The sequence below is a fragment of the Somniosus microcephalus genome, chromosome 14, assembly GCF_052327205.1.
Source record: "Somniosus microcephalus isolate GS21.2 chromosome 14, FLI_Smic_1.0, whole genome shotgun sequence".
NCBI classification, from domain to species: Eukaryota; Metazoa; Chordata; class Chondrichthyes; order Squaliformes; family Somniosidae; genus Somniosus; species Somniosus microcephalus.
The window spans coordinates 78,325,830-78,339,554 of record NC_141000.1 but is presented as its reverse complement, the minus strand read 5'-3'; the positions used below and the strand labels follow the sequence as shown (position 1 = coordinate 78,339,554).

The window sequence follows — 13,725 nt, the reverse complement described above, 5'->3', positions numbered from 1 at the left end:
GGTTGCTTCCACAATTCTGAGGGAACCTCAACATATTCTGCTTTCCCCTCCGGCCCTGTAACTATGGCTCGGAGAACAACATCCCACTCAGTCCCTTCATAAGCTTGGTAAAAATTCTCCAACTCCTTATCTTTTCCACTTCGATCATAAGCTAGGGTTACATGAGATGGGGGTTCATCCTTTAAGTCCAGAGTCCACCATTGTGGGGTGATGGAGACGTAACATTGTCTTTTAGGGGCCCATGGTTTCACAGTTATTCCTTCGTTCCCACACTCAAGTCTTAACTGAAATGCACATAACAGGTCTCTGGCCATGAGATTGCAATCCAGCCCATCTGTGATTATGAATTGGTGTTTTACGGACTCATTTCGAAATGTTACTTCAACTGGCTCTGATAATGGGTACTGGCACACTTGTCCTTGGAATCCGGACAGGCTTTGTGTTTCCCCGGATTTAGGGAGATTGAGCTCTGATCGGACAGATGACATAGCAGCTCCGGTGTCTACCAGAAACGTATGCCGGCTCCCTTCAATCAGCAGTGATAGAACGGGCTCCTCATCCGACTGGAACCCGTTCACCACGAGGTTGGCTAGTCAGTACTGGGGAAACGGATTATTCTGGGAGAAGTCTGTATATCTTCCTCGTCCCCGATTTCCCTGCCAACCTCCCCGTCGTCCCTGCATATGGCCCCCTCTTCCTTGTCTTCGGGAGGGACATTCCCTGCTCCAGTGGCCTTGCTGGCCACAGTTGAAACAGGTATCTGACCCTGCTTGCCTCCCTCCTCTTCCTCTATCGCCGAAATTTTGTCTTGGGGGAGCGTAGGGTGGGCCATAACTAGGGGCGGTCGGTCCGTTGGGGTGGCTGATATATCTGTACCCCTGTCCATCAACCCACCCTGGGACACATTGCTGGGGTTCCATCTGATATCCCATCACATCTTGGGTGGGCTTTGGCTCTTCCTTTTTCATCACAGTCTTGACTTTGACCTGGGGCTGACTCTCTTGGCTCTTATTTTCTTTCCAATAATATTTCACTGCCCTGGCCATCTGGCTGGGACTATTCTCTGACCAGTCCATATTGTTAGTCTTAATTGCTTCAGACACCGAGGTTGGTAGACAATTTATCAGAATAGCACAGTATTGTGGCGAGTTTGCTCCATTCTGGTAATTAGCATCTCCTGACTGACTCCGATACACCTCAGAGAATCTCTCTAGGAATTCCTCTGCTCCCTCGCCCTTTCGTGGTTTAGTATCCAACACCTTGGATATATCAATGGGCTTCTGCAGGGCAGTGGTTAGGGCAGTGAGTATGGCACGTTCACGAGCATCACCCTGTGCATATTGAACCTCTAATGCGGCATGGTTCGCAGAGCCTAGGTTAATCAAGAACCTTGCATGTTCGGCGGGAGTCAAGATCTGCTGTACTAAAGCCCGTAAGTCTCTTGATTCAGCATTATAGACGAGTATAGTAGTCTGGAGGAAATCTACAAACAAGGTAGGGGATTTCTTCCTATCTGGCATCCCGGTTAAGATAGCCATTATCTCGTTAGGTTTCCAGGGGTAGAAGATACCTATGGTCCGGGGGTTACCGGCAGCCACTGGATTATTCGCGTTAAAGGCAGGGTTAGGCATTTGTCTCACCGGCAACTGTCGGGGTATCGGTTTATGTCTGGCGGGTCTCTCGGTATCGGATTCTGATTCCAGGGATGACCAGTCGTCTCCCGAATCTCCCTCGTCAGTATCACTATAGTCTGGAGCCTCTAGGGAACTCTGTTCCTGACTGTTTGATTTCTTACTCAGCACCATCTGTCTCTTTCTTATTTGTCTGCGCGTCCCTACTGGACTATCTAAAGGTGGGGGAAGTGGGTTTCTCCTTCCCTTGTGTCGGGTACGGAAAGCTACGGGGTCAGTATACTGGGGACCCGGTGGTTGGTTTCCCATCTGGACCGGCGGGGGACTGTTCATCTGAACCGTGACTGACGGCGGCGGGGAAACGGCACTGGCAGATACTTGAGGTGTCGGCGCGGGGGTTTGTGCAGTTGGTACGGGTGGTGCCACCGGGGGATAAATGTTAACATACGGGGGGGGAGCACGGGGAACAACATGAGCCCTGTGATTCCATTCGTCCAAATCATCATCACCATCTCCCTCTGTCAAGGCAAGGCCAACCATTGGATTACGTAATCCACTCTTATCAGCCTTTCCAGGCTCGCTCATGGTCTTTTCAGACTCTTGTTTTGAGCGTTTCTCATGAGCACATTCCTTTTTCAGCATCTCTACTGGTTTGACTACCCCTTTTTCGGTAAGTCCTATTCCTAATTTTAGGGCATTATCCTGCCAGCTTGCTAACAAGGAAGTTTCTTTCAGTTCCTGGCAGTACTGTCTCCATAGGGCAATTAGTTCTTTGGCTGTGGTACCCCTGTTACTTTTCCAAATTAGTTCTTGAGCCTTTTTAGCGGCATCTAGATTCTTAGTTCCTCCTAGTGGCCATTGATCACTTCCTAATTTCTTATTTAATCCTCCCGACAACTGAGTTGCTTCGCTTTGTCAGGATGTTGTTCACAAAGGGTCTATAAGGCGCTACCCGATTCAGTCGTGGCATCTAAACAATTGCCCATCTTACTCCCCTTGTGAACTTTACACAGTCGCGTTTTAAACTTGTTCAGAGCCTAGGCGGGCCAAGTGATATACAAGGTCAACGCTTTACCTGACATGAGTACTTATTACTAAGTTTACACAGTTCCTAGTTATTCCCTCAGTACGTATACTGACCCTCAGTGATATCCGATCACTGACCTAATACCTATCTCTTCCAGTATTCGCCAGACTGACCTGGATCTCGGCGGGACACCACACGGGAGTTAGCGATTGGCCGACTTGTCGTCAGACTGGCGGAATCGGAGGAAAACCGAGGCAGTACAAAAATTACTCACATCGGGGGCCCATTTCCTCCCTCCACGTCCGGGACGATTCAGCTCCTAGTTCGCGAACTCTCGGTGACTGTCCATTGAGATCCCACTTCTGACACCAAATGATAGAACGGATTCTTTTACCCTCAGTCTGGTTCAGCAATCACTGAGTCGAATACACCTGGAGAGTTTAAACGATTTATTTTCCGCGGAGTCTTACTCTGATATATCGGCACCGACTCCTGCAAGAGTCTGACGAATCAAACAGAGTAAGCAATTTCTCATACAGCGTGCTACATTTTTATCCCTGCTTTGAGAAAGCATTAACACCTCGTACATTCTGCACCAATCCTGAGCTGTGCACGTATACATTTAATTGGATTTCCTGGTCTGGCAGTTCGAAATATACAAGTCACATTTTACTGAATGGGTTACAGCTAAGTAAACATCCTGGTAATGTGTTCATGATCACCTAAACATTATGGTAATGCGTTTGCAATCACCTAATGTCTGTACAGTTTCTGCCCGCCGCCCTACATTGTTCCTATCAGCAAGGGGTAACATCATGGGCGCCAGCCTCGTTAACAATTGAAGATCAGGTATCAGGTTAGCCCTTTTTACTTCTCTGCTGCTTTTACAGTTTCTGGTTTCTTTTTCTTGAAATGATATTCTCAAACATATATTTGTTGCGAATTATGAATTAATTCTTTAAATGTTTGCCATTGCTTATCTGCCATCATATCTTTTAATCTAGTTTCCCAATCTACCGCAGCCAACTCGCCCCTCATAAATTATCGCGAGACTCATGATCATGCCATAGAACTCCAAAATTTTGCAATTTCTTTTTGTTAACACACACACACGTGCCTGCAAAAGAGGCGGAGGCTATTCCCAAAATTCAACAGGACAGCAGCTCCAGCAGTCATGGGTCGGACAGCTCGCGCTGGGTTCGTTTGTGACCGACGGGGACCGACTCGGACTGAAACACAGCGACCCGAAGGAAACTTTTACGTCGAGAAGAACCAAACTTCCTCCTTTGAAGGAGACTTGCATGCGGGATTTGGCATTAGCTCCCTGCCCAGTCTCAGGCAAGGTACAAGGACAAAGAAACACAGATCACTGGCCACTTATATTGGTCCCAAAAGGTTGGTGATGCAGCTTCCAGCAACTTGTGGTCGGTGCTGCTTTACTGCACCTAGTAATCTGCATGGGTTTTGAACATTGTAAAACTTCAGATAAGTTTTATTCTCTTTCTTTGAATTGTTTATATTTTACACTGGAAGGTTAGTGAAAGATTTGTGAGGCCTGTATGCACATTTCCAAGATTATTTAGTAAGGTGCAAACACCTAATATTTTATTGGACTGAGAACCAGCCCTTACAGGAGACACTGTGGGCTGGATTTTCCAAGCCCGAAGGAGGCAGGCATGGAGGTGAGACAGCCGGTAAACTCGGAGAAAGTGGGGGCGGTTGGCAAAGCCTCCTCCATGCCCTTTTGCCAGGAGTCGGGAAGATGTGCAGCTTTGGGTCCCGTCTCCTGGAGGCGGGAAAGGCTTTTAATCCTTTTAACTGCCTGTTAGCAGGTAGCTAACAGGCAGAACAAAGGATTAGTGCCATTTTACCTTCACAGGTGAAGGCTTCCCGACCTCGGAGAACACCGCCGGGTTGGAGGAGACGTGGAGGAGGTCTGCGGCAGTCGGAGGCACCTAGAAGGTGTAGAGGTGAGTGATGGGTGCAAGTGTGGAGTGGTTAAGTATGCAAGGTGAGTGATAAGTTTAAAAAAGTGTTCACTTACCTTGTTTTCTTCCTACAGCCTTTAGCCGCGGTGGATCGGGAGAGCCGACATCCTGCTTGTCAATTTCACAGAATGTCTGTTGGAACCTCTGTTCCAACAGCCATATGAAATTTACAAATTTGAAGGTTTGATGAGTCCTGAACACAAGGACTCATCAAACTAAAGAGAATGTCAGTGTTTGACAGCTTCACAGAGCAGTCAAACGCTGACATTTCTTCTTTCAAGAAGTCTTGACAGATAGCACGTCTGACGTTGACGTGATCTGTCAGTGACTTCCTCCCTAATTGGCCTGCTGAGCCTGCAGGGCGGGCTTAACACGCTCAATCAGGGGAAAATCGCTCTGGTTGGTCAGGCGAGGATGGAGGCGGGACATTGACACGACAAGCAGCTGTCCCGCCTCCAAGTCGCCTCCATTCACAAAATCCAGCCCTATTTGTGCAAATAACTGCATTTTGCATTCAACAGGCTTTCAAGCTCCGTTGATTTCTGTTTTTCCAGTTCAGTGTAATCTCCATTGGACCACGGAACCCAGGGTTTTATTAATATTTCCTTGTAGAGCATTTTAATTTGTCAATTATTGCCTGGATTTACATACTTTTTCCTAGAGGGCAATGAGATCATTAGGTCATTATGTTATTAGTTCCTATGCCATTAATATTTGACAGGACATTACAAGGAGATATGTTTTCCTTTTTGACAATTGTATCTCCATGTCATGTTGGAGAAGGAAAAGGAAAATCAAAGTAAGTGGCGCCCCTACAGGTGCAAAAACAATGCAGGCTGGAGCAGTTCCTACCCAGTAACAAACAGCAGACTTTCAGATGAACACACATTTTGTCTTATTTGTTCTGAGGACATCAACATTGGGAATTCTAGAGTAAACAACCTCAAAAAACACCTGGAAACTGACAAACATGTAATTCGGGCTGTGGCCTCGAAAACGCAACAGTCTATAACAGGCTTTTTTAGCCCAGCTCAGCAGACTTTAGGTCAGAAGGTTATAAATGCATAAGTACTTTCTTGCCAAGCCATTGCAGAACATGGATTACCAATTGCATTTGCAGATCATTTCACAAAACTTGTAAAGCTAATGTTTCCCGATTCTAACATTGCAGAAGAATTTTCCTGTGGGAGAACAAAAGCCACTGCAATAATAAAAGCTCTTGCCAGCCACCATTCTGAATCAGTTGTAACACATGCTAAAACAGGCCCATTCACTTTAATGGTGGATGAGAGCAATGATGTTTGCAGCGACAAGGAGATTTGCATTATCATTAGGTACTTTAAGTTGTAAAAACAGACCTCTCGGCCATGGAAATATGTAATACAGCAAATGCACAAAGCCTGTTTAGTGTAATAAATTCTGTTTTTGCTAACCACCACATTCCATGTTATTGCTTTCTCTTCTGACTGCCAACATCATGATCGGAAAAAAATAATTGTTTTTAATCAGATAAAACAGCAGTCAAGTTCTGTGTTTCCCACATTGCACATCTTACAGCAAAGGATGCTGTTAAAGCAATTTCAAAACCAGTGGACGATCTGCTAGTGGACATTTTTAATTATTTAATGGTAGCGCAAAACAAAAAGAGGAGTGCAAGCAATACAAGCACTGTTGTGATACAGCCGAGCTTCAACTAATAAAACACAGAGGAACAAGGTGGCTCAGTCTCCGCCAAGCAGTAGCAAGGTGTAATAACCAGTGGGAGCCCCTTAAAGCCTATTTTGGAAGCAATAATGAAACAGAACAACCTGGCCGAGTTCAGTGAATTTACATCTACATACAAGACGAGGAAATGCATCTTTACTTTCTTTTTGCGGAACATGGGCCGGATGAGTTATTAGCCTACAATTTTTTTTTCAAGCCAAGGATTCGAGAGTTGCCTCTCTGGGAAGAAAGCATTAAACTGCTAAAAACGCTGCTCAATCAATTTGTAAAGTCGGATGTGTTAAGCAGTGTCAATGGTGTAGCCATGGTGGATTTCCAAGACTTAACGAATAGAAAGAAAACAAAAAGCTGGCTGTTGGCGTTAAAGCTAAAAAAAAATGTATTGCTGCTAATGGAGATTCAGACAATACCACGCTTCAGAAGTTCTATACTGAAGTCAGAAAGTTTTATTCTGCAGCTGTCCAGACTCTGCTAAAAAAAAATTACCACTAACAGACAAAATTCTTCAGGTATAACAACAGAAAATCCTAGAAAAACTCAGCAGACCAGGTAACATCCGTGGAGAGAGAAATAGAGTCAACTGACGAAGGGTTTCGGATTTCCAGCATCCGCAGTATTTTGCTAAAATTCTTCAGGTGTTGGGACTAGTCCATCCAACTAAAAAACTGGATTATGATGAAGATACAATTATTAATCTACTGACACGGTTTCCGTCTATAACGAAATCTGAGGATGAAAAACAAGTAATTGTGAATGGGTGGAACTGTTACCAAGTAGATTCTGAACTTCCCGATTTCCAGCCAGGGGTAACAAAACTGGATGAGTGGTGGTGGTGAGTGCTGGATCGCAACATAATGGGGACACAAGAAAAGCGGTATCCAGCTCGGTGGAACTTGATTGCTACGTTTCTGATTCTCCCTTATGATCAGGCCGGCGTGGAGCGTGTTTTCTCCCTAATGCGGATAAATAAAAAACACTTTCCGATCCAGAATGTGCAGCAAAGTTTTATCTGCTGCAGTTATAACAAAAACAAATGGTCTGGCCTGCTATGAACTGAAACCCTCCCAACAGCTACTGGAAATTGCTAAACGCGTAACACACCAGCAGATGTCATACCAATCACTGTCATTGTAACCTTAAACTGAGATGCATAGCAACGTGGTGATAACAGGCAGGATTTTTTTTAATTTGTAAAGCATTTTCAGATGCAGTAATATAGTTTTTGTAAAGAGCTCTGAACTGTTAGAAATTAAATAAACCACTAATGAGGTTTATAAACCAACTGTCAATCTATATTGGTTTATGTTTGAAAAAAAAGCAACACATGATTCGTAAGAGTTTGTCTCTTGATTTATGAGACGGTGGGGTTGGCATTACTGTTAATATATAGATGGATAGAATCAATCAAGTGGGGGAACTTAAGTGTTGTAACTTTATAATATGCTGTTCTTAATACCCATGAAGAACATACTGGTGACAACTTGGGCCTAGATTTTTATGTGAATTTGTGGTATTGGCTTCTGGCATTGTCAAATGATTTTATCACCCCAGGTATTTGGGACTGCTGGTGTTAAAATATAAAGTGTTACATATTTTAACATTGCGGTGCTAGTAGTCAGGCATTTTAATACTAGAGGCCGTCAGTAAAAGGGAACCTCTAGGTTCATTGCCAAGCTAGGGTTGGCAACTCTGGTTGGAGACATTCCTAGAGGTTTGATCATGTGACCTTCTGACCACGCGATGCCTGATCACGTGACATCTGATCGCATGACTTCTATAAATGTTACTGGATTTACCTTATAAAGGTTGGGTCTCCTATAGTTCAGTGTTCTTGCGTGACAAGTTCCAAGAACCAGGAGGCCACCCCTGAGCAGGGGAAAAGGGGGAAACCGAGGATACCCCCCGCTCACCCATGTCAGAGATTCCCATTTCACACCCGCCTCCCCCCCCCATTGCTGCGACTCCCCGAACGCTGACACCCACGATTCCCAAGCCCTCCCAATTCCTGACTCTCCAGCCCCACGTGGTCGTATCTCTCTGCGGGTGATGTCACCGAGCCCAAGGCTTCTCTAACAGCAGCCGATGATGTCATGGAGAGGATGGCGCACTGCGGCAGGAAATTTAAATCGGTTAATCTCCCGGGCTGCATGGATGCAGCGCTCAGTCGGTGGGGTTGGGGGGGCAGCAAACCCCCAATTCTGGTAAACTCCCGGTCATTCTGGGAGGGTTGGGAACCCTAACCCAAGCGCTGGCCATTTGAAAAGACTTTAAAAAAATGATTTTTAACTTGCCTTCAGTGCTGGGACCACTGCATTTTTTGATATATATAAATGACCTGGATATTGGAATACAGAGTAGAATTTCTAAATTTGCCTAATACACCAAACTTGGGGGTAGAAACATAGAAACACAGAAGATAGGAGCAGGAGCAGGCCATTCGGCCACTCGAACCTGCTCCGCCATTCAATGCGATCATGGCTGATCATCCAAATTCAGTACCCTGTCCCTGCTTTCTCCCCATATCCCTTGATCGCTTTAGCCTTAAGAAATATATCCAACTCCTTCTTGAATATATTTAATGAATTGACCTCTACTGCCTTCTGTGGTAGAGAATTCCACAGGTTCACCACTCTCTGGGTGAAGAAATTCCTCCTCATCACTGTCCTAAATGGCTTACCCCTTATCCTTAGACTGTGACCCCTGGTTCAGGACTCCCCAACCATCGGGAACATCCTTCCTACATCTAGTCTGTCTAGTCCTGTTACAATTTTATAAGTTTCAATGAGATCCCCTCTCATTCTTCTAAACTCCAGCGAGGACAAGCCCAAGCGACCCAATCTCTCCTCATACGTCATTCCTGCCATCCCAGGTATCAGCCTGGTGAATCTTCGCTGCACTCCTTCCATGGTAAGTACATCCTTCCTCAGATAAAGCGATCAAAACTGCACACAATACTCAAGATGTGGTCTCACCAAGGCCCTGTACAACTGCAGCAAGACATCCTTGCTCCTGTACTCAAACCCTCTCGCTACGAAGGCCAACATACCATTTGCCTTCTTAACCGCCTGCTGCACCTGCATGCTTACCTTCAGCGTCTGGTGCACAAGGACACCCAGGTCTCGTTGCACTTCCCCTTCTCCCAACCTATTGCCAGTCAGATAATAATCTGCCTTCTTGTTTTTGACACCAAAGTGGATAACCTCGCATTTATCCACATTATATTGCATCTGCCATGCTTCTGCCCAATCACCCAACCTGTCCAAATCATACTGGAGTTTCTTGGCATCCTCCTCACAGCACACACGCCCACCCAGCTTTGTGTCGTCTGCAAATTTGGATATATTACATCTAGTTCCCTCGTCCAGATCATTAATATATATTGTGAATAGCTGGGGTCCAAGGACCGATCCCTGCGGTACCTCACTAGTCACTGCCTGCCACTCGGAAAAAGTGCGGTTTATTCCAACTCTTTGCTTTCTGTCTGCCAACCAATTCTCTATCCAAGTCAATACCTTGCCCCCAATCCCATGTGCCTTAACTTTACACGCTAATCTCTTATGCGGGACCTTATCGAAAGCCTTTTGGAAGTCCAAGTACACCATATCCACTGGTTCTCCCTTATCTATTTTACCAGTTACATCCTCAAAAAATTCCAGTAGATTAGTCAAGCACGATTTACCTTTTGTAAATCCATGTTGACTTTGTCCGATCCGGTCACTGTTTTCCAAGTGCTCTGCTATTACATCTTTTATAATGGACTCTAGCATTTTCCCCACTACCGATGTCAGGCTTACCGGTCTGTAATTCCCCGTTTTCTCTCTACCACCTTTTTTGAACAGTGAGGTAACATTAGCTACCCGCCAATCCATGGGTACTGTTCCAGAGTCTATCGAATTTTGGAAGATGACCAGCATAAGAACATAAGAACATAAGAACATAAGAAATAGGAGCAGGAGTAGGCCAATCGGCCCCTCGAGCCTGCTCCACCATTCAATAAGATCATGGCTGATCTGATCCTAACCTCAAATCTTCTATCACTCTGCATCCACCCGAACCCATGTGATCTCCCGGGAGAGGCGAAAAACCAGATAAAGACCCAATGGCCAATTTGGGAGAAAAAAATCTGGGAAATTCCTCTCCGACCCATCTAGGCGATCGAAATTCTTCCAGGAGATCACTCTGTCCCTATATTTTCTACAGTACTTACCTTCTGTAAAGGCGATCTCCACCCCAGCCAGGAACAGGAATAAAACCATCTCCTGAAATCTAACAGAATTAGAACACAGTAGGAGCAGAACAAGGCTACACGGCCCCTGGGCCCACTCCACTACCCACAGGGCCATGACCATTCCGAACCTAGACTCATGTCCAATTTCCTGCCCGCTCCCCGTAACCCTTAATTCCCTTTACTTCTAGGAAACTATCTATTTCTGTTTTAAATTTATTTAATGATGTAGCTTCCACAGCTTTCTGGGGCAGCAAATTCCACAAACCTACCACCCTCTGAGTGAAGAAGTTTCTCCTCATCTCAGTTTTGAATGAGCAGCCCCTTATTTTAAGATTATGCCCCCTAGTTCTAGTTTCACCCATCATTGGGAACATCCTCACCGCATCCACCCGATCAAGCCCCTTCACAATCTTATATGTTTCAATAAGATCGCCTCTCATTCTTCTGAACTCCAATGAGTAGAGTCCCAATCTACTCAACCTCTCCTCATATGACCACCCCCTCATCCCCGGGATTAACCGAGTGAACCTTCTTTGTACTGACTCGAGAGCAAGTATGTCTTTTCTTAAGTATGGACACCAAAACTGTATGCAGTATTCCAGGTGCGGCCTCACCAATACCTTGTACAACTGCAGCAATACCTCCCTGTTTTTATATTCCAACCCCCTAGCAATAAAAGCCAACATTCCATTGGCCTTCTTAATCACTTGCTGCACCTGCATACTAACTTTTTGAGTTTCGTGCACCAGGACCCCCAGATCCCTTTGTACTACAGTACTTTCCAGTTTCTTGCCATTAAGATAATAACTTGCTCTATGATTTTTCCTGCCAAAGTGCATAACCTCACACTTTCCAGTATTGTATTCCATCTGCCAAATCTCTGCCCACTTACTTAGCCTGTCTATGTCCCTTTGCAGGTTTTTTATGTCCTCCTCACTCACTACTTTCCGTCCCATCTTTGTATCATCTGCAAACTTTGATATGTTACACTCGGTCCCCTCCTCCAAATCATTAATATAGATTGTAAAGAGTTGGGGACCCAGCACTGACCCCTGCGGAACACCACTAGTTACTGGTTGCCAATCTGAGAACGAACCATTTATCCCAACTCTCTGCTTTCTGTTAGAGAGCCAATCCTCCACCCACGCCAGAATATTACCCCCAATCCTCATCTACTATTTCTAGGGCCACTTCCTTAAGTACCCTAGGATGTAGATTATCAGGCCCTGGGGATTTATCGGCCTTCAATCCCGTCAATTTCTCGAACACCATTTCCCTACGAATACTGATTTCTATCAGTTCCTCCCTTTCATTAGACCCTATTTTCTGCCCTCGCAGCGCGTTCCTATGCAGAGCTAGACAGATAGCTAACAACTTGATATCTTCCCATAAAAATCACAAGGCTTGACTTTTCTTGTAAAGCTTTACTGAAAGATTCTTATTGTAAAACTGAAATACAACACAGAAATGGAAGCACACATTAGTATACAAGCGCATAACTGATATGCATACACAAATTTAGGTACGCCTGAGCAACACAGTACATTTGGCATGTAAATTACCAAACACGTGGAAACACAGCTTACTGTGAATATACATTTAGCAAACTGGAAGGCATTCTCTTTAAATTAGCCCTGGAGATAGTGCATCAAAATACAGCTACTAGTTAACCAGCTAGACAGAGAGCGAGCACTTCACGGCTAGCTGTGTAAGTTTGCTTACAGAGAAAAGTTACAAACTAAACATTTTCTGCAACATACAGTGTACACTAATCATCTATAACATTCTCAAGTACTTACAGACAAATAATATCCAGGACTCAGGCATGGGAACAATACAACTTCCCGGAGCATGTGCTGCTGTAGGAGCACCGTGGTGTAGGTCTTGTTCCAGCGGGGACTCCACGAGGACTGGGTTCGCAGTCCTGTGGGGAGCGTGATGACGTCATCACGCTCTGCTGTGTGTTCCCGCGCTTTGGGCGTCACGTAACCACGTCGTTGCGTCAGTGCGTCTCCCGGTACGGAGGCTGGCCGTTGAGGCCGAGGTTGCGAGGCCAGGCTGTGCCGGTGCTTGCCGCGGGGGCGGAAGATGGCGTCGCTCCCGTCGGCTGGCCGATGCGGCCGAAGTCGCGGTAGGCCGGGCTGTGCCGGCGGCCGTCTTGGAAGACCGAGTCGGGCCGGCGGCCGGCGCGCGTGCGTCACTTAATGCGTGACGTCAGTGCGTTAGGTCGCCTCTTAAAGGGGCAACGGCCGAACAGGTAAGTTAAAGGGGCAACGGCCCCAACAGGTAAGTTATACATATATAAGTAAGTTAAGTACATACAGTAAGGTTAAGTTAGAGGGAATTGTGTGTCTCAATGTTAGGGACAACCAGTGGTACCGCCATAGTGCTACGACGTGAACACAACCGAGGGTGAAGAGTTGCTGCGTTGATCTGTAGTTTACTTTACTGCACTTACTGTGCTTTACAGCACTTTACTGCACTTTTACTGCAGTTGCTAGGTACCAAATAGCCACTAGGTGGCAGCACACAATGGGAATCGACCCAACTTACTCAAACCCCTGAATTAACTGGAAAACTAACATAAATTGCTACAGAGAGACAGCACACCCTATGTTCCCCAACATCTCTGGGAGGTTATTTGTGTCCTCCTTTGTGAAGACAGAACCAAAGTATGTATTTAATTGGTCAGCCATTTCTTTGTTCCCCATTATAAATTCCCCTGATTCTGACTGCAAGGGACCTATGCTTGACTTCACCAATCTTTTTCTCTTCACATATCTATAAAAGCTTTTAGTCTGTTTTTATGTTCCCTGCAAGCTTACTCTCATACTCTATTTTCCCCCTCTTAATGAATCCCTTTGTCCTCCTTTGTTGAATCCTAAACTGCTCCCAATCCTCAGGTTTATTGCTTTTTCTGGCCAATTTATATGTCCTCTCGTTGGATCTTATGCTATCTCTAATTTCCCTTGTTAGCCACGGTTGAGTCACCTTTTTTGTTTTATTTTTATGCCAAACTGGGATGAACAAATTCTGGGTGTGGCAAACAGTGAGGATGATACAAATCGACTGCAACAGGACATAGAATGATTAGCAGAATGGGCAGACAAGTGGCAGATGGAATTT

The 13,725-nt window shown here is 45.4% G+C and overlaps 1 protein-coding gene across 1 annotated transcript; it reads right to left on the bottom strand.

Annotated features, from left to right (window-relative positions):
- Nucleotides 1-593: 593 nt before the first annotated feature.
- Nucleotides 594-2,242, bottom strand: LOC147107595 (uncharacterized). The gene has a single exon (XM_086007418.1). The coding sequence runs from the start codon at nt 2,214-2,216 to the stop codon at nt 594-596; it is 1,623 nt and encodes a 540-aa protein (XP_085863544.1). The 5' UTR covers nt 2,217-2,242.
- Nucleotides 2,243-13,725: the final 11,483 nt, after the last annotated feature.

What these genes read in the sequence shown, in the direction of transcription:
- LOC147107595 (XM_086007418.1), bottom strand. Translation starts at nt 2,216, where the DNA reads ATGAGCGAGCCTGGAAAGGCTGATAAGAGTGGATTACGTAATCCAATG.